The following is a 27,168-nucleotide window of genomic DNA, read 5'->3' as shown; positions in this document are numbered from 1 at the left end:
ACAGTGGGGTCCCGGCAGCACTGGCCAAGCGGCCGAGCTGCAGCCGCTGTGGGCGGACTGGCCCAAGCTTCTCAGGCTCTAGTGGAGTTCTTCAGGGGCTTGCAGGCTCGCACCACGCTAGAGAGGGTACTTTCAGGTACAAGACCCATTCTCGCGGCCGATATTGCAACGGCTAATCTGCCAGCTGGCGCGGTCCGCCCCAGTAAAAAAAGGCTCGAGTGAATGTTGCTCCAGCATCGGCCGCCATTCAGAACCCGTTGTTGTTCGTCCATGGACCATCTATTGGGTGCCGCGCCTTTGCCGATCTATGTTCGTTCCCTGTCCACTTCAGACGAAGTCCATACAAGAGCTCCAGATAGAAACGTGGCTAGGCTGACAAACACCGCTCTTTGCCAGTTATTTGGCTCGGGAATACAGGAGACGGAGGGATGGGCATGATACATCGAGGCTGGTTTTTGCTAATCAAGACGTAATAGGAGCATCGAGAATACCCCTTTCACTCAATTTTACGAGAGAAACTCCCCATATAAACATCCACACGCGGCGTCGATCAAACATGGCGAAACAAAATATATTCAATATGTGCGGAGTACCATGGTTTATATATAAAACTCCCCATCGTCCACCGCGAGATAAGAATGACCCCATCCCGATTAATGCCCTTCATTGGTCTCGGCTTTCACCCGACAACGCGGCCCCGCGATGGTGGGCGTCTTAGTACGACCAGTCGACAACAATTTTACCCGCGGAGAGGGGAGAAAACTGCTGGAAGAAGCCGCGGGTGAGGTCGACCTGGTCGGAAGCGCAGCCCTCGGCGCAGAGGTCGGCAATGTAGCCGTCCAGCGTCTTGCCGTTGCTCTTGATCTTGATGCCCTTGCCGCAGTGAGCACCATTGTCCCAAGCCTGGGGAGGGAGGGCAACAGCCCAGACGTCGTTGCTGATGTCCCAACCGCAGGCACCCGCGTTTCCGTTGGGCTCAAAGTAGGTGGCATGGCCGGCATGGACGACGGCGGCGGCGAAGACGGCGAAGACGGTGAAGTGCATCTTCAAGTTTCGTTGGCTGAAGAGCTGTGCGTGCTGCGAATAAGCTGCCAGTGATGAGCAAGGTGGATGTTCTTCAAACGTGAAGGTGATGACTCTTTATACTTGATCAGAACCTGGCGCGAAAGCTTCGACCCTACGGACTACTGTCATTCTCATTGCTTGGCAAGAAGAAGGGCACGATGCGACATCTGTTTACCAGAAACCGTAATGTGGTCGCCAAGATGAGCCATTTTATTTTAAGGGTACTGGGCGCAGATATCGAATGGTATCATTAGTTACCTCGCCTGTTTCTGGGATCTGTTGTCCGTCGAGCCAGGCGTCGACTTCCACCCCGCCAGTCAGCGCCGTTCAGTAGCACATGGCAGGCAACAACCGCAATCATACCCGCCTTAGGTTGCAAAGTGCGCACGGAAATATATGTAGATTGCGAAATGCAGTCTCAAGCCGGTTTGTTACCGACTGTGGTTGACGCTCTGCCTGTTCCAATTTCTGCTTTCTGGAAGCGAAGACCGTTTCCAGCAATTAGCTGTGATCTTCTGCCCCACCGAGATCATCAAGTAACAGGCTCAGATTGCGCCGACCTGCCTCCGACATTTGTACCTTGGCAACTTGGGTTGTAATATCGATTATAGACAAGTCCATGAAACTGTTTATGTGTTACGTTTGTCTCTGTTAAAAGAAATTATGCTTCCCGTTTCTTGTTTGCTGGCTAGCGGAACCTCTGCCGGTGTGTGTTGCATTCGGGCCACTCTGCGGTCCAAATCTCGCGCCATGTCATTCCTACTTTGGACAATCCAGGAAATTGAGGCCGATCCTTTCGCTTGTTTACGATGAAAAGTAGAACTCAAATTGCATTTCTTTCAACAACATCCTGCGCAAATGTTTTCTTTGAGACGCTGGGTCATGTTAATGGTATCCGGTGGCCCTTGCCGATTACCTACCCTACGCTTGAGACTTTGACCTACCTATCTGCCTAGGTAGGTAGGCAGCAACCCGACTCCCGGGCGTCTCATTGTCATGCCCTCACAAACCGTGCCTTCGGTATCACGGTAGTTACTTTTTTGCGGTAGAAAATTCAGATAGTAAGTGCGAGTGCATAGTTCTTTGCTAATGTCATGTTAGGCGGCCTCCACCTAACCTCAAGTATAAGCGCCGCGCGATTGCAAACTTGAACAAGGAACAAGATCATCAACGAACCGAATAAAGCTAAGTCGACTAGATAGGAAGAATAACGAAAATGAAGAAGAAGGTGACAAACAAAATATCGGCCAAGTTCATTTCTTTTTTGCCTCCCATGTTCCCATTCCCCATGTGCCAGCGTCCAGTCCAGCCAAAAAGGGCAACCCAAAAAACCAACTTGTCAAGTTAGTTCCCAAAACACCTACTTCAAAAATAATCCATCGAAAAAAAGGGAGACTTCCTCCAAAGTGAACAGCATATAGAAAAGAAGAAGAAGAGAAAACGCCGCTGTTTAATAGCCACTTGATTTTTCCCGAGTGTCAACAAAAGAAAAAGAACACAAAAAGATACTCAACCAAAGGAGCGAGCAAGAATAGCCTCCATGACCGCAAATTCAAGCTGCGCAGCGTACGACAGCGTCATGGCGTCAAATTCGGCACCGGTCGGGTAGTTGAGCTCAGCCCAAAAGTAACCCCAGTAACCGTCGGTGGCTTGTGCCTTATCCTGGATGGCGCGGCGCTCCCCAGGGGCGGTACGCGCAAACACGTCACGCATCGTTTGGTTCCGAATTGCCTCAATGTACCACTGAAGTCTCGCTGTCAGCTCATCCGTCGTGGCAAAGGGGTAGGGCGGGGGATTATTTAAGAAGGCATACCTCGACCACGTCCAGCGGCATACCGGGCTTGGGGACCAGCGCGTACTGGTGGCGCCAGCTGCTCGCGAACCGAGGCTGGCCGTAGCTGCGCTGCTCAGCGTCCGACATGCCGGCGATCCAGGCCACGTCATCCTTCATGAGCGTGGTGAAGCCGGGGCACTCCATGGCCGCCCTGGTCACGCGGCGTAGAAGCTGCTTGTTAAGGTTGACGGGGTCGCTGCCCTTGTCCAGGCTCTTGAGGAGCAGCTGCAGCAGGTCCCGCGTGGCCTGGAACATGGCGCCGCGCTGGCTCACCGTGATGCAGTCCGTCATGTACCAAGGAAACTTGCGCAGCGTGCTGATGAGGCACTCGTAAGGGCGCTGCGGGCACTCCTTGGAAAAAGGAGACTGAGGTTAGGGGAAAAGAGAGGCTCAGGTCAGTGGACAGTTACAGGAACAGGATGGTGATGAGAGGGCAGAGAAGGAACATACTCGGTGGGGAACCTCGACATGCTTGACGAGCATGATCATCTCCTCGGCGGAGATAAACCCTTTAAAATTCGACCACGGCTCATTGGGTCTGAACGGCTGGATCTCTGGCGTCACGCCCTTCCAGACGATACCGGCCGCGATGGGAAATAAATCCTTCATGAGGCTCGCCTGGCTGGAGAGCTGCACGTCTACGGGGCGGTCTCCTAGACGCGTGGGCCGGCCGGAGAGCTGGTTCTGTGAGTGTTTCTCCACGGCACGCATGGCATCCTCGAGCGTCATGAACTCGACGTAGGCGTCCATGGTCTTGCTGGTGACCTTGTCCATGATGATGTGGACGGGCTCCTCAGCGTCATTGAGGATCTTGGAGTTGCGGCCGAGAAACGCAATCACCTCGGAGCGCTTGGTCGAAAAAGGAATCTGCACAGTCAGTTCAGCATGTGAGTGACAAGAAAGTGTTGTCCAGTTTGCACATACGTTACCAAGGCGGACCACACCGTTGTTCTTGGCCGTGGCCTGCTTGGCCCCCTCGACGAACGGCATGTTGCTCGGGTCGAGGACGGCAGCGAGCTTGGCGTTGCCCCAGGCCGGGTTCGTCAGCGCCTTGAGCTTCTCTGAGCGGCCATCGAAGGCCGCTGCCGGTGGCTGGTACACAGTGAGGCTCTGCTGGGTAGGGAGAGTCTGCTGCACCAGAGCGCCGAGTTGGTAATCGGAAGTCTCGGAGGTTGGCAGCACCTCGGGGTCATTTTGGGTCAGCGTGGGCAGCTCCAAGTTGAACTTTGGGGGTGGCTCGCTGGACATGGGCCGGCCGGACGTGCGTGGCGCATAGTTTCTTGGCTCCGTCATGCGACCCGAAGTCGGCATGGAGCCAGAGACGCTGCTTATACCACGGATGTGGTAGTGGCGGGGGTATACTGGTTCAGGCGATGCCATGAATGTGTGTCCAGAGAATTTCTGGTCCCCACTGCGCGGCTCATCGCCGTAACCCTTGGCCGGAGTGCCATTCTATGGCGTCCCGACCGAGGAGACGGAGCCTTGGGCGATGGCCTGAGATAGAAGCTCATGTGCAAGATCGTTGCTCGAGGTGAAGCTGGCCGACAGGTCAGAGTCTGTTGGAGCGGTCGTGGTGGTGCCCTTTGACAGGTTAGCATTCTGAAGAGGCTCGGTCGTCTGGACGCTCTACCTTGGAGTGAGCGGGAGAGAGGTCGCCCCAACCGGACGGAGTCCAGACTGCGGATTCCGGATTGAGCCTGCTTTGCATCATGCTGCTGGAAGAGGCAGAGTGGCTGTGGGACGAGCAGGCAAGGTGAGAGTCGGGAGGCGAGGGGAGCGAAGGGTCAAAGGTCCTCTGCGAGATATCAGAGCCGGTTGTGAAAAGCTTCAAGAGCGAGTGGCTTGTAGAGGCCATTTTGAAGCGCTGCCGCGGAAATCAGCAAGGTAATAAACAAGACGGAGAAGAGTAGAGGTTGGGGCACTTACATGGCGCAGCGAGGCTCGTTGTAGATGAATAAATAATGGGAGGGCCAATGGTGCAAAGTGCGAGTGAATGATAAGATAATCAGGTGCGCGAGAGGATTTGTTGTTGAGATAGAGTAGAGTTTTGCACAGGAACAAACGCGGTTGAGGGGGTCGAATGGCTTGGCGTCAATTCAAGCCAAGCGACTGGAGATTGAGATAGTTGAAGGAGAACGTTGGATAGGGGAAGAAAGGAAGAAGGTTGAGGAACAAGAAATATATGAGCTTGCTAGTGTGGATCTAGCCGGCTGACACGTTCATTAAGGTGCATGGTGTGAAGCTGGTCTCCGTTTGCTGGAGACGTCAAGACAGCCGCCGACATCGCCAGCGCAAGTGAGAATGTGGCGGGTCCCAGCCATCCGGCTTATTGTCGAAGAAGGACAATACTTGTATGTTTTCCTTTCACTTTTCACTTTGGAAATCTCTCGCATACCGATATCGCACACCATGGACTATTGTAAATTGTGTCATTTGCTACTTGGTTTGTAGCTGTATGCATCTAGAGCTGGCATGGGCAAGCCCAGCCGCCTTGCATCCTCGACCCGATGGGCTTATTTTCCTACCTTGGATATAATTTTGTGTCGCCTCAATTAAACTGACAGCGGAACAGTCAGCAAAGTCCTTGGGAGTCGCAGTTATTAGATACGCACCGGTGTTAGGAAAGACTCTGCCACAAAACGCGCTCTGGCGTTCAGCTGCCAATTGTTAGTATATTACCCCGTATGTTGGTTCTAATACATACAAAGAGTTTCATCTCGGAAATCTCCTTATCAACATCCTCCATGAATTGAATGATGAAATCAACCAGCTTGTGCTTCAGCATCTCGTCCGTGTGGAAGTTGGTTATTAAGAAAGAAATATCATAGCCCTGGATAACGATTAGTCAATAGTCACGCCGGCGCCGGGAGGATCGGCCTGGGGCGGCACCTATGTACCTTAATCGGCTTTCTTCGCAGGATAAAAAAGGACTCGGCTCGTTGCGTCAGGAATCGGGTAAACTTGTGTACAAGGATGTGCTCAATCTCGTCGGCCTGCTTGATCTTGATGCTTATTCTGATGGAGTTGATGCTGGGCTCGATGAGGACTCGCTCGTTTTCGTTGCGCGCAACCGTTAGTGGCGTTAGGAGAACCTCGGGTGACGACTGGGCTTCGATTTCAGGGACATTGTGTCGCTCGGCCGTCTGCGAGGCAAAGTTGGAGAGCGTCAGGGCGGCCGTCAAGCTGCTACGGACGCACTGGAGGTAGGGACGGAGGGATTGAGACTGTCGCCCGCCACTGGTCAGCCCAAATGATGATTCATGGCGAATAGTAGTTGCGCGCACTCACCATGGCTAGAGAAGGGGAAGCCGCAGCTGGGCGCTCGTGATGATAGTGGTGCTGCTGCTTGTTACGTTGCCTAGTGTCACTGCGGCTGGCTGCGACGGCGGGGTTCACATTGGAGCTCACGACCTGACGTGTTGGTGGGGCTGAGCCAGGAAACGACGTATGTGTCACGTGAGCATTGTGGCGCGTGCAGGCGGCGTGTGGCGCATTCACCAACTGGAGACTCCACTGAATCGTGCTGGGCAACCACTGGAAAGCAACTGGAATGAGGTTGGAAATACTGGACCAAATGAAGGAAAGTTAGAAGAGGCACCGAAGAGTAATATGTGATGATTTTACGGGAAAGATATTCAAGGGAAAAACCCCGTCGTTCCGTCCAGAAATACAACATTGTGGTGTTCTGTTTGTAACTACGTAGTAGTAACCAGACGCTTGTACAGCGTACCGCGCCTATGACGCTGTAATAAATCAGGTACCAGCCGTGACGCACACTCAACTCTTCAGTCCGTCTCCACCCATGTTCGAAGCCAAACCGCCAACTCTCTTCCATCACCTTTCCTGCCGTCATTGTACATCTCTTCTGCCCTTTGCTCTACGCGTGTCTTTTTAGTAAAATTTAGGCGTTGGAATTGCCTCTACATACACAAAGTCATTCGCCATCATGGCAATCATTCCTGGTTCGTTACCCCGCCATTCCCGGCGTGTTCAAAACAATTGCTGATGGGAACAGTGGTCGCCAAGCACCAGGGAAAAAAGTACGATGTCGACGTCGACACCGAGACCACGGGTCTCGACTTCAAGCTCCAAATCTATTCGTTGACGAATGTCGAACCCGAACGGCAAAAGATCCTGGTCAAGGGTGGCCAGCTCAAGGATGACGCCGACATGAGCGTGGTCGGCCTCAAGCCCAATCAGGTCTTGATGGTCATGGGCACGCCCAGCGGCGGCTCTGGTGAGCTTGTGCGACCCAAGGAGCAGGTCAAATTTGTCGAAGATATGACAGAGGCCGAAAAGGCTCAGCAGGTTGGCGCCACACCCGCTGGTCTGATGAACCTGGGCAACACCTGCTACCTCAACTCGACCCTCCAGACTCTGCGCGCCATCCCCGAACTACAAACTGCTCTTGCGGACTACAGGGGAAGTGATTCGACGGGCCCCATGGCTGGGATGTCGCAAATGGATCTGGCCTCGCAGCTGGCTGGACTCTACAAGAAGATGAGCGCCACACAAGATTCTATCCCGCCCATGAATTTTCTGAATGCCCTGCGTGTCGTCTTTCCGCAGTTTGCTGAAAAGGTGAAACCCAGCAATGCCTATGCACAGCAAGATGCGGAGGAAGCTTGGTCGCAGATTGTCCAGCAGCTCGGCGAAAAGGTCCAGATCAAACAAAAGGGCGGTCCCAACATCTCGTTTGTTCAAAAGTACATGAGCGGCGAATTCACCTCATACATGGCTCCCGATGAAGATGAGGCCATCAATGCGGGAGAGAAGGCCATTGTCTCCAAATACCACTTCTCCAAGCTCAACTGCCACATTGACGCCCAGACAAATCACCTTCGCGACGGCATCCTAGCTGCTCTTAGCGAGAAGATTGAGAAGAAGTCGGAAGTACTCAACCGAGATGCGAAATACACAAAGAAGTACGATATTTCACGAGCTCCGAAATACCTCACCGTTCACTTTGTGCGCTTCTTCTGGAAACGCGAGACCGGGAAAAAGGCCAAGATCATGCGCAAAGTCACGTTTCCCCTGGAGCTTGACATTGTTGAATTCTGTTCAGACGAGCTGAGGGGGGCTCTTATACCTATCCGAGACAAGGTCCGCGAAGTACGCAAGGACGAAGAAGATATCGAGCGTGCGCGCAAGCGACGCAAGAAGAGCCATAACACTGATGACATTGCCGGCGGTGCTGGTCTGCCCAGCGAGAGAGAGCTGAAGGAGAAGGAGAAGGCGGAAGCTGAGAAGAAGCAGAGAAGTGGCGAAAAGCTAGCAAAGTCGACTGACGGTGATACCGAAATGGGCGAGACATACAAGACGGATGCTGAGGTGGAGGCTGAGCAAGCTGCTGCTCTCTTGAGCGCTAAGAAGGAGCTGGGCGCGCTTATTAACACTGAGCTACGTAGTGACGATGGTGCTAACCAATCTGGACTGTACGAGCTCCGTGGTGTCGTCACGCATCAAGGTGCCAGCGCCGACAGCGGCCACTACACTGCGTACGTCAAGAAGACTGCGCCCATCGATCCCAAGACCGGCGTTAAGGGTGAAGAGGACGGCAATTGGTGGTGGTTCAACGATGACAAGGTATCGGAAGTGACGGTAGACAAGGTGGAGGGGCTATCAGGTGGCGGCGAATCCCACTCGGCCCTGATTCTGCTGTACAAGGCGATTGATCTGCCCGACATTGAGGGACAGTAGGGGGGCAAATAAATACAAAAGCGGTTTATGGAATAGGAGTTGTCTGAATGAACATGGATCATGATTAATGCGGCCATTTCGCTAGGTGTGTATTTTCGTCTATGCAGGTAATGTACAAGTCTATCGGGGGTATCATGCAGCTCAATCAACTACAGCGCGCGGTGGCAACAGCTCCGCGTTCGGGTTCGTTTCAACAGCAAATAATCGAGTTTATTTTTCTCGTTTGACCTTTTCTTCCTCGCGCTCTACAAGGCGCTGCTGAAAGACTTCTATTTTGCGATCGATTTGCGCGCGCTGATACAGCAGGTGTTTTCGTTGCTCTTGCAGGATCGCTATTTGCTGCGCCGGTACGTCGGCCCGAAAGTGTTTGATTGACTATGCATTCCAATAAGTATTCGCCCTTGATGTTTGTATCGAATAGGAACGGGCAGGATGGCGTACCTCGGTCTTTTGGTGGTCGGATTTGAGCTGCGCGCCGGTGAGGGCGCCGACAATGATGACGGCGCCAAAGGCGCTCGCAATCAGGCCGCCGCGCAGCTTGGGCTTGGGTAATGGGCCGGACATGGTGTGATTGTGTTTCGGGAATCGGCTTGCGAGGCGGCGATGGTGCGCACGATGCGCAACGGGAGGGGAAGAGTTTGCGCAGTGGTCGCGTCGTCGCCTTGTAGCCAATGATTCGATATGGTTGCAGTTGTATTTTCGGGTTCGATGATGTATACGTTTGATCGTTGAACAGTGGCGCGATGGTACACAGTTGGGTCGCAATACCTTTGCTTGATCTGCTTGGAACGATTGAGGTTGCGTTGCACTCGAGTTTGGCCTTTAGTCAGCTGCTGGAGGCTTTTGGTGGTGGCGCTGTCGACCACTGTAACTGTACTGTAAATGGCTGCTTTATAGTGGCGGCTTTGACGATTGGTTGCCTACTGAGGTGCTGTAGCACGACTTGATTTTACGAGACAGAAGAATGAAAGAAAAAAAGAAAAAAAGAAAGACAATAGAAGACTCTATAGGGTTAACTGCCATATCTGAAGCTGTTTTGATGATGCCCCAGCAGGTTTGCTAGTTACAGAGAAGTCACAACCCCTGTCATGTTAGATAGAACCCGGGGTATCAAGAGTAGGACTGGTACAGAAGTACCGGCTTTTGGTAGGCTGCAATACTTTGTGAGGAAAGAGCTCATTCTCGGTAAGCTACTTATTACCTATGTAGCTGAGTGGTGGACGTTTGTCGACTTGAGTCGAACAATATTTGCCTGTCACCATACCTACCTGCCTAACTCCAGCTTACAAAAGTACTGAAGATCGGATAACGGCCATTGCTCATCGGATACGTTAACGGGCTAAGGATTAGTTGTGACATTCGACTTGCAGAGAATGGTACAGAATCTCTCAGCCGGCAAGTTATGACATTTCTCTTCTCAAGACAGTATCACTACTGATCAACGTCAGTACATTTTCAGCTCGAGCTGCTAAGGCCAAGGAAATGCACGATCTGCGATGAATCAAATGAACCCGTCAGTCAGAGTCTCATCGTCTGGTCATTCAGCCCCAGACTATCCATGGAAGTCTTCCATGGCGAGCAATACGACAAGTTGCGTGAAGACCCCGTGCGGCTGAGCAACCCACTACCCTAACGCTTACCCGAATGAAGCCCGAGTCGCCGCCCGGACGCAGCCACTAAGACCCCAGCATCGGCGCCCGTTGCCCCTGCGATCAGAGGCCAAGAGATCCACCATCGGTGTGGTGCCGCGGGGGGGGACGGGCGGCGGCCTAGAACTGCATACATATGAGAGGGAGGAGAATGCAAAGCCGGGTGCGGGTAGTGCGACGTTGTGCTGACGTTACGGACCTTCTCGCTTAGGAATAGGACGATTCAAGGAAGCGTGGAATTGGATAGAGGGAGGACGAAAGTGGAGTGCAAGGTATTCAGCTTTAGGAGAGGTCGTGCACATCGGGTCAGCCTTGCGATGCCCCGACTTACACGGACTCGCAGCTATAAAGGTCGTTGTCATCCGCATATTTCCCAAACAAAAGACCGTAATATTTTTCAAGACAAATCTCTACACAGTTCAAAAAAATCTCATACCATCACTCACCATGAAATTTACTCTCGTCAGCATGATTCTCGCCGCGGGTGCCCTCGCCGCGCCCGAGAAGCGTGACGGCCCCGGCATCGTCAAGGCGGCCGACAGCCAGATTGGCATCGACTACGTCTACGGCGGCGGCGGCTGCAAGGGTCCTTCCAAGGGCGGCTACGACTGCTCCGGCCTGACCCAGTACTCTGTCTGCAAGGCCCAGGGCAAGACTATCCGTGCGTGCCGCCATGAAACGAAAGTAGAACAAACATCCGACTAACATCAAGCCCAAAGCCCGCACCGCGCAGGAACAGTACCACTCGTCCATGGGCAAGCACCTGCCCCGCGCGCAGGCCAAGGCCGGCGACATGCTCTTCTGGGCCACCAACGGCGACTGCAAGAACCACGTCGCGCACGTCGGGATCTTTGTCAAGGCCGGCACCATGGTCAATGCCGCGCACACGGGCACCAAGGTCCGCCAGCAGGCCATCTGGACCTCGAGCGGCGGCGAGTCCATCTGCCCGGATGCAGTGCGGTTCTGGTAGGGAGAGGGTCAAAGAGGCAGAGAGTATGTACATGTCTAATTGTAAATTCCAAACGCAAATATCGACTTTATAGAAACTGCTGTGATGTACTTCTCGGTAAATGGCTGCGGCCCTCTATTTGCGATTGAGCTTCGCAATGGCGTCGCGCGCGCCATCCCACTTCTTCCTCTTGCCGTCAAAGACGCGCAGAAGAAACGGCGAGTAGATGCCGTCGACGAGCAGCTTGTACTCGGCGCGGTTCCGCCACCAAAACACCCAGCCCTTCCAGCCCCAGCCAAGGTGCTCCACGAGCCCGGTGCCGGCCGTGGCGTGCGCCCAGGGCTCCCACGCGCTCTGCCGGACCCAGCTGCCCGGCGTCGGCCCCTGCCGCGCGCGCGCGCAGACGACCCGGTGGTGCGCGTCGACGGCCGCGTTCATCGCGGGCACGGACGGCAGCGCAGACTTACCCGCCCATACCTGCGCAACCGTCATGGACGCCAGGTCGTACAGCGGGAACGCCCCGCTGAAGAACCAGACGCAGCCCATGAAGGCGAGCGAGTCCGGGTGGTCGAGGGAGAAGATGTTCTGGTAGAGCCGCGGGAGCGGCTTGCCGTAGGCGCCGGGCAGGTCGAACCAGGACGGCAGCGTGTCGCGCGTCGGGTCGACGGCGCGGTCGACGAGGCCAAAGTCCTTGCGGTAGCCGGTGCAGCAGATGATGCTGTCGACGGTGACGGTGCTCCCGTCGCTGAGCTGCACCGTGCTGCCGTCGAGGATGGACGTGACGGCGGGCACGGACTTGACGACGCCGGCGGCGAAGTTGGCCACGAGGTTGTCGGAGACGATAACGCCGCCATATTTGAGCGGCAGGGCGGGCGAGAGCCGCCACTCGGGCTGCATGGCGAAACGCGCGCGGGACAGCTTGGTGATCATGTTGTTGATCATCCAGTCGGCAAAGGTGGGTGCATAGCGGTCGATGGCGGCGAGGAAGTTGATTTTGCGCAGGGTGAGGGTGTGGTCTGAAGGGATGCCTTCTTTGCTTGTTCGGGGAAGCTGGTGATGTGAGCAATTGCGCGGCAAGCTTTAGACATCAAAACATGATGCAACTTACGATGCAGATACCCTTGGCGTGCGAAATGTAGATTTCGCTCGCATGGCCACGAAGCGCCTCGACTGTGTCAGCCGTCGTGTTGCCCAGGCCGATCAGCAACACTCGCTTGCCCTTGAAGGGCTCTGGCCTGATGATCTTGTTAGCGACAAATAGTCTCCCGAAATGTCTCCTAAACTAATTCTAACCTCTTGAACGCTTGCGAGTGAATGTAATCGCCTGCAAAGCGCTCCACGCCCGAGATCTTGGGCATATTGGGATGCGACGTCGGCCCTGTCGAGACGACCACCTTGTCGAACCGCGCCGACGTGCCGTCTGCCATTTCTACCACCCATTTCTTGTCCGCCTCGTCGCGTTTGATCTTTTGGACCGACACGCCGAGACGGAATCGCTTCTCCAGGTCGAAATGCTGGGCGTAGCTTTCTAGGTACTGTTGAACGTCTTTGGCGCTTGCGTGCGAAGGAACCGAGTCTGGAAACGCATAATCGGTAAAGCAACCCTAGGATTTTCGTCAGAATAGATTGGCAGCTGGAAAGGGTCTGGGATGTACCCACGCGCTCCTTTGAAATATTCACAATTGTTGCTTCTTCAGAGTCAGCGGGCCGATTGGCGTCAAAGTTCGCACTGTGCTACTCACACTCCAGCACGGATGTCTGGTTTTCCTCTGTGTAGTGCCAGACACCACCAATGTAGTTGTTCGATTCGAAGCCAGTCACATCAAATCCTTCTTCCACGAGATTTTTGACCGTAACCAGGCCGACAGCGCCTGTTTTATCTCATCAGCATTTGATCACGCGACTTTCAAACGCAGACTCCACCGTACCGAGCCCAACGACAGCGACCGTGGCCTTTTGATCTCTCATGCTCGCGAGTTTTTCAGTGGTGACACAACACTTCAAAGTTGTTGCAGGTTGCAAGACGTCCTCTTCAGCCGCAACGATATTTATGCTAGTGGCCTGATCCATCAAGGTCGGCTTAATGACCGAGCACTGTGCTCGATATCCGTTACCGCTTGGCGAGGTACAATCGAACTTACGAGAGCGCAGCCTAATCGAGCGCCTTTGCGAAGCTGCATCCTGGACATAAGACGGCCAAAGGACAGATCAATGTCTGACTTTTCGGAAATACGGAAAATCCGCTAACTTGTTGCTGCGCCCTGACTATTTTCAAAAAGAGTACAACTTGCACTCCTACGCCCGTCCAAAACGCCCGTCCAAAACGCCCGTCAATCCACCAACGTCATTTCTACCAGACCGGGCCACGCAACACTATTCCCAATATATGCGCGTCCGACATGTGCATCCAATATTCAGTCAGAGGCGCAGATCGCGGCTCATCCCGACTCGGGCCCTACCTAATATAGCTCCCGCGTACCTTCGAGGTCGCATCGTGATGGAGCAGGTGCTGCAAGTCCAGAAATCGTCCGCGGACAGAGCCAAAGTCCGGCACTAGGTACGTCTGTTTGCCTGAGGATTTCTCATGACATCTATATAAAGAGGCTGCGGGGACTGTATTATCAATGGCATCCCCATCAAGACTAGACAAAAAATGACATCTGAACCCCCCCAATCGCTCAACATCCTCATCAGCGGAGCCGGCATCGCCGGGCCCGCCACGGCCTTTTGGCTCAGCCGCCTCGGACACCGGTGCACCATTGTCGAGCGCTTCCCCGGCATCCGGGAGAACGGCCTGCAGATTGACATTCGCAAGGAGGGCGTCGAGGCCGTGCGTCGCATGGGTCTCCTCGACGCGGTCAAGACGCGCGTCATTGACGAGCCCGGCACCGAGTTTGTCGATGCCAAGGGCCGGCGCGTCGCGCTGTTTCCCAAGATTGAGCAGGACAAGCACGGTAAGCAGGGCTTCACCAGCGAGTATGAGATTATGCGCCACGATCTGGTCCGAGTCCTCGTCGACGCCACCAAGGACGCCGTCACATACCGCTTTGGCCTGTCCGTCGCCGCGTTTGACAACAGAGAGGACTGCGTCGTCGTGACCCTTTCCGATGGCACGGTCGAGACGTACGACTTGCTCATTGCCGCCGACGGGCAGGGCTCGCGCATCCGCAAGATGCTGCTCCAGAGCGCCGGCCAGCCGACCGACGACGCAGTCAACATGGGCGTATACCTGTGCTTCTTCAAAACACCGCGCATCAAAGAGACCGAAAAGTTGACGACGCTGTTTATTGCGACCCGGCAGCGGATGCTGATGACGCGCGAGCCTGCCGAAGGCGCCGGACAGGTGTACATGGCGGTGCGCGGCCACCCGGCAGAGCTGGACCGCGTGCTGGCACAAGACGTTGAGGCGCAGAAGCAGTTCTTTGCAGAGCTGTTCCAGGACGCCGGCTGGCGTGCCGAGGAGCTCGTCGCGTCCATGCGCAAGGCAGACGACTTCTACGCCTCGTCGACGCACATGATCCGCAGCAGCGTGTGGTCCGCCAACCGCGTCGTGCTGGTCGGCGACGCGGGCTACTCGCCGACGCCGCTGACGGGCATGGGCACCAGCGTGGCGTTGATCGGGGCGACTATGCTCGCGGGCGAGATTGCCAAGCACCGGCCGGGGAATCTGCCCGCGGCGCTCGAGGCGTACGAGAGGACGTTTCGGCCATATGTCGACATCGTACAGAACATTCCGAGGACGGTGACGCGTGGGCCGTACTGTGAGGGCAAGATGAAGCTGCGTTTTGTCAACCTTCTGCTGTCGACGGCGACCAAGTTGAAGCTGGACAGGCTTCTCCAGACTGTGGTTCTGCGAGCAAATGATCCATTTCGGATACCGCAGTACCCTGAGTTAGACAAGGTGGTTGGCACCAAAGCATGAATGGCGTTCCCTCCTGTTCTCCACATGTATTACAATCTCCGCTCATATCATGCATATAGTAGTATTAATCTCAAATTTGTAACCAGCTCCATTCATCCATGGTCGGGTTGGAGGCCAAGTGCGGCGCTTGGAGTGAGGAAGTGCAGGTACCGCGTGAAGCCATAGTCCATCATACTACCATGATACCTCACACGCAAAAGTACGCTAAGAATAATGCCTATCATGGCAATTACATGCTATACTGTAATCTAAATATGCAGCGGGAACTGGAAGTAGCGCGGAGTCCCATACTCGACGCTCGCCGCACCCGCCTCGTCGCACTTGCTCCACGGCTGACACGCAGCCTCGCACGTCGTCTCGCGCGCCGGCACGACGCCCTCGTCAAAGTACCGGCGCACCAGGTCCCTCGTGCACTCCGTCGCCGGACGCGTGCCGAACACGCAGTGGCCCATGGCCTCCTGCACGAGCACGCCCGCGCCCGGGTGCCTCCCCGCGACCTTGCGCGCGGCCCGCAGCGGCGTCACCGGATCGAAGCGGTTCGACAAGACAAACACGGGCGCCGCCGGCCGGCCGGGCTCCGGCGCGGACGCGTTCAGCGACGCCGCCGGCGTCGTAAACGGCCCCTTGAACGGCCACGCCGCGTGCGCCTGCCAGCGCGCGCACGACAGCCGGATACCGCTCCATAGGGCCCCGGCGAGGGACGACTGCGCGCGCTGCCGCGCCACGTAGCCCTGCCAAAAAGCCCCGGTGCGGTTCAGCAGGCTGTCGCCGTCGCCGCACAGGATGGCGATTTGCGCGTCGGGCGTGCCGATCACGGCCGCCGTGTCGTTGCGGTGGCCGCCGCCGACGGGGCAGGCGTCGGCCAGCGGCCCGCCTGAGGTGGAGGTCACGAGGTCGTACAGGGCACTCGTGTTGCCGCGCATGGCTTGGTCGGCGAGCGCGGCCGCCTCCGCGAATCCGCTGAGCGGCCGGTACAGCGCGCTGAGCAGGAGAGCGCGCAGGTCGCGCGACTGCAGCACAGAGACGCCGCCGCCGCCGCCGCCGCCGTCGCGCTGGGTGACAAGCGTGGGCGACTCGTCGAGCTGCGCGACCCAGGACCAGAAACGCCGGCTAATGTCGGCGCCGGACTTGTCGCCGGGGCGGACGAGAGGGCAGGTGCCAGCGCCGGCGTCGTAGCAGCCGCGGAAGAAGCGGTCGACCATCTCATCCGTGTCGACGGTGTTGGCCAGCCAGCCCTATTCTATGTTAGTAATGTATTGGGTGTGGAGGGAGGGAGCCAACGTACGTCGCCAGTCGCATAGTCGTCGGTGTCGGCGACACCGTCGAGGAGCAGACGGCCGACGCGGCCCGGGAACATGGCGGCAAAGTAGTTGCCCAGAACAGTCCCGTACGAGAAGCCGATATACTGCAGCCGCGGGAGATCATCCGCGTCCGCGTCCGCGTTGCGTAGCTCAAACTGGGCATCGTTGCGATAGGCGTCCGCGTCCTTGTTCGCCGTCTGCTTCCTATTGTACGCGGCAATCTTGTCGACCACGGCCAGCATGTCCCGCGCCACGCTCGTCGTGCCCACATACTGCAGCAAGTCCCCATTCGCGTCGGCGCAGCGATCGGCCTGCATGCCCACGAGCCCGAGGTTCAATGTGAGCGCGGCGGGCGCGGGCCCGCCAAGGCCGCCGCTGCCGCGGGCCTGGAGGGACGCCGCGGCGCGCGCCAGGCGGTCGGCCGGGTAGCAGTTGATCGGGGGCGTGGTGCGGCCGATGCCGCGGGGGTCAAAGGAGACGTACTCAAAGTGCTTGCGGCCGGGGGTGTCGACCATTTCGCGGTGCTGGGCGGCGGCGCGCCGCAGGTGGTCGACGCCCGAGCCGCCGGGCCCGCCGGGGTTGGAGAGCACGGGCCCGCCGTAGGTCGGGTCCGACACGGGCACGGCGGCGGGGGACTGGATGATGGCCAGGGCGATTGTGGCCGGGGACGAGGCATTGAGCCAGTCGAGCGGCAGCAGCAGGCGCGCGCAGCGCAAGGACTCGTAGCAGGCGTGGTACTCGAGGTCGTGGCTGGGCGTGATGGCGGTCCAGTTGAAGTCGGTGGCGGCCGGGGAGGCGTACGCCACGGCGGCCAGGGCCAGGGCAACGTGTATGCGTGCCTTCATCGTACTGTGTTTGTTAAGGTTGATGGATGGGATTTGCGGCCATGGTGCAGAGGAAATACTAATGGTGTAGCGTTGCAAGGGCAAAGGTTCCCCGCTACTGGTTCGCGTAAGCGGCTGGCGCCTTGGAACTTTGTATATTTACGGCCTGACACTAGCAGGGTCCCCGATTGTCAACTGAGGGTATAAAAATGGCTTCATTGGTCGCAGGTGGTGGGAAGTGGTGGCCAGATGGCGCATGTATGCATCGCGCTCTAGATAGAGCCTCGTGCCTCGAGCTGTACAACGAAATAGCCCAGTTTACCCATGCATTCGTGGCTTTAATTTCCGAATAGTTGTTAGATGGTTCTCGTCTTCTCGCCATGACGACTCAGCTTGCGACGGGCATTACGCAACACCCTTCAGCCCTAGCACCACCTCGACGTTTCTTGACGCGGCCTCCCGCAGCCTTGTTGGAGTGGGACTGGAAGCTAGCACATCAGCCATTCGACATGAAAAGAAAATGGGTAGGGGCGTTTTTGGAGATTTTCAGAATCATCATTCTTTTTCCTCCTCTCTTTCGAGCAACCCTGACACGCGCTTCTCAACATCACCATGGTCGTCACTGATTTCAAAGGAGACCAGTCCGACAGCAAGGCTCCGCGGACCGTGGCATCCAGCCAGTCAGGCCATCGCCAGACCGTGCCGTGCGAGGCCGAGGACGGTTCCTCGCACGAGCTGCATGATCTCCCTCCTCCCTACGAAGCGGGCTCCTCGTCCACGCAGCACCGCGACCGCCATGCCTCCGAACGCAGCAGCAGCAGCAGCACGCACCGCTCATCCGCCAGCATACTCCGCGTCGACCAAGCCGGCTACCAGCCGCCGTCCAAGATGACGTGGGACGAAAAGGACGCCAGCGGGTACTGGGCGCGCCACGACGGCGGCTCGACGGGCGCGTGCTGCTTCTCGGCGCGTGGCGGCTGCTGCTTCTCGGACCGGGACGCCTGCTGTTTTTCGGACCGCGATGCGTGCTGCTTCTCGGACAGATATGCCTGCTGCTTTTCGGATAGGGGTGCCTGCTGCTTCTCGGATCATGGCGCGTGCTGCTTTGCGGATCATGGGGCCTGCTGCTTTGCCGGGACGGCGCCGGGCGGGCGGTGGAGGCCGGTGCCGTCGACGGGGACATTGTTCAAGGGACTTTGCTGAAGGGGTGGACGATTTTTTTCTTCTTTTTTCTTCTCTCTTTTTTCTTGTTGTACAGCTGTTTTACTTCTTCCTGTATAAGTGTTTCTCCTAAGCTGGCGTTTTCTGCATCCTTGGAGTCAGGTCTGGGGAATTTGGAGAAGCCCGCCCTTGATTTCCATGCCCGGGTCTTCTCTCTTGTTTTTATATCTTTTTAACAATTCAATTTATTTCTGTCCGACACATTGTCTTTCTGTCGCTGTTAAACCCGATCAGACCTGGCATGTTCATGGGCCAGCTTCAGTTGCCTGTGGCGGGCTGCAACCGCTATAATCGCCGAAGCTGCTTATGTACTGGTATGAGACCCGAGGCTTCGACAAGACGTCATTCTTGAGCGATGCAACCCTTGTAGCTTGTAGCATGCAAATTCTCTTCTTTATATACTTATTAAATATTGATAGTAGCATTGTGGTTGTCTCCAACATTTGATCAATTCTAGTGCGAATAGTGTTGCAGTGGTAGATGAACCCTCTCAGCGACACGTGCGCCAGCGTTCTCAATACCCTATATATACTTGTATTCCACAGATTACGGTATTTCTTCAACCGCATCACACGCTTATTGGCCGTAAAGAGAGTAACTAGAAAGACATGCTGACCAAGACAATCCTGCAAAAATCACCACAGCTTATACCATGCTTCATACACTCCAACTTCGGGCAGAAACACCACCAAGTCTGGCTCCCGGCCGCTCCGGAGCATTTAGCGCCGGCATTGGTCCCGGGCCCTGAGTGTGGATTTGCCAGTTCCTGCGCTCCCCCCCCGTCGTTGCCGTTTCCCCCCCCTCTCCCCCCCGCTAGTTATCCGCATTAGTGAATAATCATCTTTTACAAAGCGCCCCCCCCGATCTATGTAAGCCCAGCTGGCGGGATCTGAAGTCATCTCCTTTCATGCCGCGCGCCCGCCGAATATCGCTCACAAAAGATCTCCTCTCCGCCCGCGACGCCCAGACAGAGAGGGGCCTTTGTCTTCTTCCTCTTCACCTTCTTACAGAGCCCTTTTGTTCTCAGTACCTTTAGCCGCTCAAAAAGGGTTCAGTAATCCCCCGCCCGCGCGGACAAAGCCCCCCCTCCCTTGCGTATCGCTGCCTCCAAAAAGAAAAAAATGCCATCGACGCCCAAAGTCTTCATTGTCCGCCACGGCGAGACGGAGTGGTCGCTCAGCGGCAAGCACACGGGCCGCACCGACATCCCGCTCACCGCAAACGGCGAGAAGCGCGTGCTGGCGACCGGCAGAGCCATGGTCGGTCCGGACCGTCTGATTGTGCCCGGCAAGCTCGACCACATGTGAGTTTTGCCAGAATCATTGACCCCAAACAAGACGCGCGCCCGCCCGCTGTCCTCCAGTGCTTTCATTGGTGTCTCTTTGAAACGTTGCAAAGAGAACCAACATTCACTGCTACACAAAAGTTGTCCCGAACCTGTCGCTCAAAAAAAAGATGCAAATCTGCACACACCCCCCTTTCACCAAACCCATGTCCCGTGCCCTCTGATCCTATCCTGTTGTGCGACGACAAGAGGGGAGGGAGGGAGGGGGTGTGTCATTTTTGTCTACCCTGCCCCGTGCGGGTGACAAGGCTCGTCCTTCTTTTTTGTCTCCTTCTTTCTTCTCTTTGCAGACCCCAGCGGCGGCGGCGGCGCATCAGAGACACGGCATGGACCGTCCCTCTTTGCAATAATCCTCCTCCCCTACCCCCAGTCGCAGAAACGGTAGTCTGAGACATGCAGCCGCCGCATGGGATAGGGCAACCAGCAAAACGTTACACCCATTGGGGATAGTTAGCCTTCCTTCTTCCTCTTGTTTCCCTCTTGTTTGCAAAAAGGCGCGTGCAAAAGTTGGCAGCAACAGCTGTGCCACAGCAGCACATGTGGCCTGTTTTCGATTCCCTTCCTTTTCCCCTGCAGCGGTGTGCCCCTCCCCTCCTTTCCTTCTTTTTGTTTTCGTACCCGAGACACTGCCGGACACTCGCAGCTTTTTCGTCAGATATCAGATCATCTTGAGACGCTGTCCAAGGGTTTTCTCCCTGTGTCTTCTCTTTCCTCATCAGTCTTCCGTGGTACCGTGCAGTCAGGTACGGTACGAGCGAGTGCACCCCTACGTCAAAATATGTCTTGGCCTCATTTTCTTGTTTTTTTCTTCCTGTCCCCAAACCACGCCATGACGAAGACAGGCTAACAGCCTCCGGGCAGCTACGTATCGCCCCGCAAGCGCGCTCAGCGCACCTTTGAGCTCCTCAATCTGGGTCTGCCAGACGGCACGCTGCCATGGAAGCCCCACGGCGACAACCCGTGCGAGGGTTTCTCCTGCGCGGCCGCGGTTCAGGTCACCGATGACATCCGGGAGTGGGACTATGGCGAGTATGAGGGCGTCACCAGCCCCGAGATTCGCCAGATCCGCGCCGACAAGGGCCTCGAGGGCCGCTGGGATATTTGGCACGACGGCTGCCCAGGCGGCGAGTAAGTTTACCCCTGGTTGCCGAATCAAAACACCCTTGCCGTGCCTTGTGATACAGCTAACATCCACTTTCTTCAGGAGCCCGCAGGATGTGACGGAGAGACTGGATAGGCTGATTCACAATATCCGCGAAAAGTTCCACCGCCCAGTGCTGGAAAGGACCCATCCGGATCCTGCGGCCACGGGAAACGTGCTCATTGTCGCCCATGGCCACATTCTACGTGCTCTAGCGCTACGCTGGAGCGGTCGTCCGCTAGATGCTGGCCCAATCTTTCTGCTCGAGGCCGGCGGCGTTGGCACATTGAGGTACGCAAACCCCACAACGAGAGAGTACACAGCGGCTAACCAGGCTGTAGCTACGAGCACCACAGTCTTGAGGAACCCGCCATTCTGTTAGGTGGTGCCTTTGTCGTTGGTGATGAGTAAACGCACATAGAAACATGGGTGTACAGTATAAGCTCGATCTTGCAGTAGAAATAGAATAATGAAACCTGCAGCCTATACTGTGTACTGTGTTTGTGCGATGACTAGCAGCAGCCGTCCAGGGTTCAAGAGTTCTTATCTTTAGGCAGCCTTGGTGCCTCTGGCAAGGAACAGCCGGCGATGCATGGTCTGTCCCTGCTCCGGCGTATTGTCAAATACCACCTCTGTGTTGAGCTCCCTATACGCAAAATCAGCCCCCGCGCCTGCTGACTCAAACATCTTGCGGGTGTTGTCTTCGTTAAAGCCAAGGTGGTGAACGCCCCGCGCGGCGTTGTGGTGCGGGTCCGGGCCGTGCGGCAAGAAGTCGAGGATAAACAGCGAGCCGCCCGTTACGAGGCGCTCGGCCAGGCGCGTTGCTGCCAGCGTGGTATCCTCAAAATGGTGGAATCCCATACCAACGCCGGCAACGTCGAAGCCATGGAAGAGAGGGCCGTCAAGGCTCGTCGACGGAGGGGTACTGAGGAGATTTCCGATATATGCTTTTCGTTGGTCTTCCGGTATATTCTATCCAAGAAAACCACCAGAGATGCGAGTCAGTGAAGTCTTCATCGTAGGAAGTGGAGTTTAATCCGCAAAATGCATACAGCGTTGATGGCTTTGGTGTTGTAGGCGCCAACCATGTTCTCGGTGATATCTACACCTACAGCCTGGCCAATGGCTTGGAACAGAGACTGTGTTTCCGATAAGATCAGCTTAGCGAGCGAGGGGGTACGGGCCAGGGATCGTTGGGAAGACAAACCACAGACAAAAAGCCCGTGCCGCAGGCGTAGTCGAGAAGCCTTCCACAGTTCTTGATACCGATGAATTCAACGCTACTCTGTAGCTCGGTCTTGAGAGCATCAAAGAATTTAGAGAATCGCTTGTCGTAATCGGCGGCGATTTTGCTTGATTTTGGAACTCATTAGTCATGTTGAGCATTTCATTTAGGGTAAGCTGTGATTGGGATATCAGGCGCCATGAAATCTGTGTCAGATTTGGAACAGAGACGCTTTCTTGGCCCTTTGCAAAGGTGACAATAGGATAAAAATGTGTTGACTTACTTGAAATACTGTTGGTTCACTTCGCCAGAGTTGGACATGCTGTCTGAGTGAGAGCCTCTGTCCCGGTTTCGGTATGATTGAAGATGAGAGTGTTACCAGCCGGCACACATAAGAACGGGTGCACTGAACGAGCGGGATAATATACAAATGGAGAAATAAAGTATCAGGATTTTGATGATCTATTGGTAATTGATGTAATCGATGTTTAGAATCAGGCTCTCGGATGCTGATAGTTAGCGCTGATATACCCCGCGTGGAGACTTTTCTCGGAGACTTTGTGGGTGGTGCCTCGGCAGAACTCTCCGGGTTGTTCAGATTCAGCGACTACGCCAAAATTGGACGGTCAAATAATCTCGAAAAGTTTCCGAAGACACGGAAGTGTGGCTAATTCATAATCCAACTTGCTCTCGGAAACGGTCGGCACTATCGCTTTGTAGGGGATCGTAAACGGGTGGTGAGTCATAATACCGCTCTTTGGTTTTGCTGATCGTTGTTCAGTGACTTGAACAACTAAAGAGTGAAGGTTTAAACAGATTGGGCGGTGTCACACAATGAAGCGGACTATGCATACAGCACCAGGGCAGTGCTGGCATGACCTAATGAAAGTATAATGACGAACAGTGCAGCTCTGGTGAATCCATAACTGTTGAGTCAATCAGTGGACAATTCTACAGATGCCGGGATTCTATTGATTTACCATTTCGAACGCACGCACGTCTCAGTTGCCTTGATCGCCACTCGAGCTGTTATTTCGTCTTCATAGGGGGCACACCGCACCTAGAATCGATGAATACAGATGCGACGGAAGGCTTCCAGAAGGCTGCCCGGAAATGGGTTTCGAGGCGGAATCCGAGCTCAGATTTGACGCCAAGACGGAGCAGGATCTACCAATAGTAGCCAGTGAATGCAAATCGAAGTCCCTGCTGGGTCCCGGGAGCCGGGAGAGTATTCCTAGCCAGGGACGTCTCCAATATTAAGCTTCGGGAGCTTATGTACACGCAAGCCGCGTTGTTGATGTTTCGTGAATCGGGCAGCTGACAGCGGGCGCTAACTCCACCCGAGTGTGCGGCGTCGAATGGGGTGGCTGAAGAGCAGCTGGGCAGCATTGCCTGATGGCGAGCCATGCCCAACGAGTGTTGGGCCGCCATTGTTAGTTTCGAGGTGTATTTGATGAATGCGACAGGGTGGCGGGTGTAACCTCGCATACTCGATTGGGCCAGGGTTTTGTCAAGGAGGTTGGCCGGTTGCCAAGGTGGCTGAACCAGCCAACGCATCGTGATGCCAATCTTGTGCATCCGTCAGGCATGAGTTTGACATGGGTTCCACAAGATGTGCACCTCGCATGTCAGCCTGCATGCACGCTCGGTCCCGTGTCATTCACTCCGCCTTTTCCATGACACAAAGAGTTCCCAGCCATGCCCAAGTGACTGGGGAGCAAAAGCATTTATGAGACAAGGTGGATTGTACTCGTAACATTCTGTTAGAAGTAATTTGTAGCGGGGATTGAATCTGCAAGGTCGTCCCATTGCTTGTCACCGAGCCACAGACAGACAACCGACACTATCCGTTGGGAGCGAGAGGAGGCTTGATAGCTAGCGTACAAAGCTCGTACATGGGACAGGGTCGTGAGCTATAACAGGGGCCCGTCACAGGGAGAGGTCGTCTTCATGTCGTGGAGGGATACGTTGGGAAACAATGCCCTGTATGTTATAACGTACTTTCTCCATGCTTGGCTATGCGGTGAAGCAACATAGCGTCGGCAAACAATTTGAAGAAACAATGATGATACGTTGGCCATGACCACAAGGCTGGCAGCAGGATTCTCCCCCACCAGCGGACGGGATGTCTCGTCCCATTCCACTTCCCGTCGACGTTGTACTCAGTAGCGCAACCAGTTGTCGGGTTTGCTTCTGCAAGAGAGTACCCAGTACGATGGGGTTGGGCTCTGGACAGGGGGCTCAACACTGTATTTCAAGGGCTAGCGGAGTTGGCGTGTCCCAGTCTGGAGACAAGATTTTGCTGCCTTCACCCCCCTTCTGCAGGTAGACACCTGCTGGCTATTGTGTTGTTGGCAGTTTGTGCATTGGAATCAGCCAAGGGCCAAGGAAACGGCGGGCTTTGGATGGGCCAACGTGGCCTGCTTCTCTTGCAGGGCTGATCAAGCCATGGGCGTTGATGATAGCCTGTCGGCTATAAGCGAAGTAGCGATGACCACGAATAAGGAAAAAGGCCGAAGTATTTCTAGTCGGCAATCGGAGGGGACGGCCTATGTGGGCGGACCGAGCCCGTAACGCATGTCATGCAGGGCCGGACGATAATTGGGGGAGAAGGCGTGCGGCGGCGGCGCCCGAAGGGGATTGGCCTTGACCGTAAAATTGCGGCCAGGGGGTCGCAAGACTGGGCTGCGAGACTCATCAATTGTGATGGCCACTACTAGCAAAGGGGGCGCATACACTAACTGTCAAGACGAGCCAGGATGGGCTTGTTTGCTGCTGTTACAGTCTGTGCGTGGTCGAGGGACATGTCTGGTGCGTTGAGAAACCGCACAATCGGGAAGTTTGACTGTGGAATCTCGGACATGACCGAGACGACGGGCAAACTGATGGTGCAAGCGTTGCGCGATGCGTTGCCGATGGGACAATGAGCCAGACTGACGGGTGATGATGGAGACGAAGAAAGAAAGGATAGGAGGTCTGGGCAGGCAGGCAGGCAAACAGGCAAGCGCCGCTTTCCTCGGACGAGGAGAGAGAGACACGGTAAATGGCACAACTGGCAGAGACCAGGGGGGGTGAAAACTGGGGCGCTCCCGCTGGGCGGCTGCATGTTGCCGATTCGCATCGTCCTCGCCCGCATGAGCCTTTCATCACGTGAGGAAGAGACGACGTGACCAGACCCAGTTTAAAAAAGAAAGAGGTACTGGGGATTAAATTAAAATGAACGAATTACAGGCACAAGAATACAAGTACCAACAGGGGGGGCCGGGAGAGAGGCGGAGTGACGACCAGATGCATGCCTGGTCAATGCAATATCATTCAATAAGAGGCGGAACGGGCCATGGGCCGGCGGTTTTATTGCAGCAAAAGGTGGGGGACAATACTATCACAGTGCTGCTAGACAGTACTGGGTGTGTATTTAACACGGTACGTGATGTGCGCTGTGCGCCGCGCTCGTCATTGCAGGAAGCGTGACGGCAACTTGCTCTTCTTTGGCGAGAGGGAAATAAAAAGAGCTGTCGTGTCTGCATTTCGTTCAGGAAACGCGACAGCGCCCGCCCTCACTTCTCAGCTCTCCTTTGGGCCGCCTTGGCTAAGACGTTGGCTGCCACCACACCTCCCAACGAGAGCCCACTATCCACAGGATGCAGGATGATAGTGACCAAGACTCGCCGCACGCTTCCTTTTCCCATCGAACAACAAAATGTTACGAATAGAAACACGAATAGGAAAAAGAGATCCATGCCATGTGGCCCGATCCATTCCTAATTATTCCCATGTCCCCATCTATTACTGATGTGCAGTCGACCCGTAGCACATGATGGATGCATCGCTGCCTTGCAGTCTTGTCTCGGCAGTTGTCATTGAAGCCCAATGCTGCCAAGGTGGCATGAAAATGCACCTCTGCGAAAATTCTGCCGCCCCCTCTACCATGTAACTACCAGTACAAATTAGTAAAAGATAAAATTTTGTCCCATCCCATCGTCGCATTTTTTCCCATGTCCTGGCCGCAGGTTGCAACCCGTCTGCAAGCCACCATCAGCGGTGAGCAAGCCCCCTGTGGCTTGAATTGTGGCGGTCCCCGCTGCAACTTCGGCTCTAGTCTCGCTGAATACAGAGTACCATAATTTGAACTGGAGGACTCGAATGCCGCAATGACTTGTAGGTACATTCACGGTTGGCCAAATCTACCCCACCTCTTCACCGCACAAGGAAGCAGCTGCATTGTGAAGACAGAGACAGATCAATGCTTCGCGTAGACATTGTCTGGGGTTGACTCCACTGTGTGCTGTCGCCGGTTAAGGCACGAATCGGATAGGAAAATAATTGTGGTGGTGTGATGAGATACCTTGTCCCGAAAATGTGATAGACTTGTCACACGAATAACCAGCACAAGTGCAAGTCAAGCTATCAGTTGAATCGGCTGCACGCTTCTGTGCTCGTCTATGTATTATCACCCTGCCATTTCTCCGGCATCATTTGGCTTGCACAAATGATGAGTAAGGCAATCTGCCCACTGACATCAGAAAATCACTTACGCTCGGCGTGCTGGGTCCAGTATCGTCTATCAAGTACGTTGACTTGACTGTCCGCATATCGTTAAGCCCATGCATAGTACAAATTGCCTAGGTAGGACCCTCTGAGAAGAAGAATCCCCCGCCCAACCGTATGCTGCTCGTTTTTTTGCTTCTTCGCGCTTCAGCATCTACACGCGTTACATGCCAGCTGGTATTCTCCCGTGCATCACGCCTGACACGGCAATCCACTAATTAGGGCCGGCCTTCCTGTCGCCAGAGTGCTAGCCCTCATGCAGCCGACAGGTTTCCTGCACTGCAATCTCAACTGATACCAGCTGGCTCGTCATTTCCTGCCACCGATGGCGACAAGCGTAAGCAGGTGACCGCCCGCGAAAGTGTTGTCAACACGATCAATTATAGCCGTTCTGACTGCGCGCTCTGTGGAGTTCTCCCTGGGAACATTGGCTTGAAAATTTTG

At 55.3% G+C, this 27,168-nt stretch overlaps 13 protein-coding genes across 13 annotated transcripts; 5 read left to right on the top strand and 8 right to left on the bottom strand.

Moving 5' to 3' along the window:
* Window positions 1-714: 714 nt before the first annotated feature.
* Window positions 715-1,044, bottom strand: CCM_06490 (Barwin-related endoglucanase; the record flags this gene model as incomplete). Its single annotated transcript, XM_006671631.1, has 1 exon — window positions 715-1,044. The coding sequence occupies one exon, from the start codon at window positions 1,042-1,044 to the stop codon at window positions 715-717; it is 330 nt and encodes a 109-aa protein (XP_006671694.1).
* A 1,530-nt stretch (window positions 1,045-2,574) lies between these two features.
* On the bottom strand, window positions 2,575-4,754 carry CCM_06489 (RNA recognition, RNP-1; the record flags this gene model as incomplete). The annotated part of the gene is given in 6 exon segments (XM_006671630.1): window positions 2,575-2,808; window positions 2,879-3,265; window positions 3,350-3,766; window positions 3,824-4,351; window positions 4,367-4,525; window positions 4,578-4,754. 6 exon segments carry the CDS (start codon window positions 4,752-4,754, stop codon window positions 2,575-2,577), a joined length of 1,902 nt encoding a protein of 633 aa, XP_006671693.1.
* Window positions 4,755-5,499: 745 nt separating this feature from the next.
* CCM_06488 (ARP2/3 complex 20 kDa subunit) lies at window positions 5,500-6,575 on the bottom strand (the record flags this gene model as incomplete). Its single annotated transcript, XM_006671629.1, has 5 exons — window positions 5,500-5,556; window positions 5,604-5,729; window positions 5,797-6,123; window positions 6,188-6,464; window positions 6,571-6,575. 5 exons carry the CDS (start codon window positions 6,573-6,575, stop codon window positions 5,500-5,502), a joined length of 792 nt encoding a protein of 263 aa, XP_006671692.1.
* Window positions 6,576-6,845: 270 nt separating this feature from the next.
* Window positions 6,846-8,599, top strand: CCM_06487 (ubiquitin C-terminal hydrolase; the record flags this gene model as incomplete). The annotated part of the gene is made up of 2 exons (XM_006671628.1): window positions 6,846-6,861; window positions 6,915-8,599. The coding sequence occupies 2 exons, from the start codon at window positions 6,846-6,848 to the stop codon at window positions 8,597-8,599; spliced, it is 1,701 nt and encodes a 566-aa protein (XP_006671691.1).
* A 210-nt stretch (window positions 8,600-8,809) lies between these two features.
* Window positions 8,810-9,163, bottom strand: CCM_06486 (uncharacterized protein; the record flags this gene model as incomplete). Its single annotated transcript, XM_006671627.1, has 2 exons — window positions 8,810-8,974; window positions 9,041-9,163. 2 exons carry the CDS (start codon window positions 9,161-9,163, stop codon window positions 8,810-8,812), a joined length of 288 nt encoding a protein of 95 aa, XP_006671690.1.
* Window positions 9,164-10,695: 1,532 nt separating this feature from the next.
* Window positions 10,696-11,218, top strand: CCM_06485 (NlpC/P60-like cell-wall peptidase, putative; the record flags this gene model as incomplete). Its single annotated transcript, XM_006671626.1, has 2 exons — window positions 10,696-10,909; window positions 10,968-11,218. The coding sequence occupies 2 exons, from the start codon at window positions 10,696-10,698 to the stop codon at window positions 11,216-11,218; spliced, it is 465 nt and encodes a 154-aa protein (XP_006671689.1).
* Window positions 11,219-11,332: 114 nt separating this feature from the next.
* Window positions 11,333-13,165, bottom strand: CCM_06484 (dimethylaniline monooxygenase 2; the record flags this gene model as incomplete). Its single annotated transcript, XM_006671625.1, has 6 exons — window positions 11,333-12,247; window positions 12,306-12,432; window positions 12,491-12,801; window positions 12,857-12,885; window positions 12,940-13,068; window positions 13,126-13,165. The coding sequence occupies 6 exons, from the start codon at window positions 13,163-13,165 to the stop codon at window positions 11,333-11,335; spliced, it is 1,551 nt and encodes a 516-aa protein (XP_006671688.1).
* Window positions 13,166-13,850: 685 nt separating this feature from the next.
* On the top strand, window positions 13,851-15,119 carry CCM_06483 (FAD dependent oxidoreductase; the record flags this gene model as incomplete). The annotated part of the gene is made up of 1 exon (XM_006671624.1): window positions 13,851-15,119. The coding sequence occupies one exon, from the start codon at window positions 13,851-13,853 to the stop codon at window positions 15,117-15,119; it is 1,269 nt and encodes a 422-aa protein (XP_006671687.1).
* Window positions 15,120-15,367: 248 nt separating this feature from the next.
* Window positions 15,368-17,265, bottom strand: CCM_06482 (proteinase, putative; the record flags this gene model as incomplete). The annotated part of the gene is made up of 2 exons (XM_006671623.1): window positions 15,368-16,354; window positions 16,405-17,265. 2 exons carry the CDS (start codon window positions 17,263-17,265, stop codon window positions 15,368-15,370), a joined length of 1,848 nt encoding a protein of 615 aa, XP_006671686.1.
* Window positions 17,266-17,856: 591 nt separating this feature from the next.
* CCM_06481 (uncharacterized protein) lies at window positions 17,857-18,447 on the top strand (the record flags this gene model as incomplete). The annotated part of the gene is made up of 1 exon (XM_006671622.1): window positions 17,857-18,447. One exon carries the CDS (start codon window positions 17,857-17,859, stop codon window positions 18,445-18,447), a length of 591 nt encoding a protein of 196 aa, XP_006671685.1.
* A 670-nt stretch (window positions 18,448-19,117) lies between these two features.
* Window positions 19,118-21,362, top strand: CCM_06480 (phosphoglycerate mutase family protein; the record flags this gene model as incomplete). Its single annotated transcript, XM_006671621.1, has 6 exons — window positions 19,118-19,199; window positions 19,546-19,768; window positions 20,101-20,191; window positions 20,661-20,938; window positions 21,015-21,242; window positions 21,293-21,362. The coding sequence occupies 6 exons, from the start codon at window positions 19,118-19,120 to the stop codon at window positions 21,360-21,362; spliced, it is 972 nt and encodes a 323-aa protein (XP_006671684.1).
* A 138-nt stretch (window positions 21,363-21,500) lies between these two features.
* CCM_06479 (2-heptaprenyl-1,4-naphthoquinone methyltransferase, putative) lies at window positions 21,501-22,497 on the bottom strand (the record flags this gene model as incomplete). The annotated part of the gene is made up of 4 exons (XM_006671620.1): window positions 21,501-21,923; window positions 22,004-22,090; window positions 22,159-22,303; window positions 22,460-22,497. 4 exons carry the CDS (start codon window positions 22,495-22,497, stop codon window positions 21,501-21,503), a joined length of 693 nt encoding a protein of 230 aa, XP_006671683.1.
* Window positions 22,498-24,725: 2,228 nt separating this feature from the next.
* On the bottom strand, window positions 24,726-25,282 carry CCM_06478 (uncharacterized protein; the record flags this gene model as incomplete). Its single annotated transcript, XM_006671619.1, has 2 exons — window positions 24,726-24,892; window positions 24,919-25,282. 2 exons carry the CDS (start codon window positions 25,280-25,282, stop codon window positions 24,726-24,728), a joined length of 531 nt encoding a protein of 176 aa, XP_006671682.1.
* Window positions 25,283-27,168: the final 1,886 nt, after the last annotated feature.

The sequence above is a fragment of the Cordyceps militaris genome, assembly GCF_000225605.1.
Source record: "Cordyceps militaris CM01 unplaced genomic scaffold CCM_S00005, whole genome shotgun sequence".
Lineage (NCBI taxonomy): Eukaryota > Fungi > Ascomycota > Sordariomycetes > Hypocreales > Cordycipitaceae > Cordyceps > Cordyceps militaris.
The sequence above is the reverse complement of the archived record's forward strand: the minus strand, read 5'-3'. Positions and strand labels throughout refer to the sequence as shown.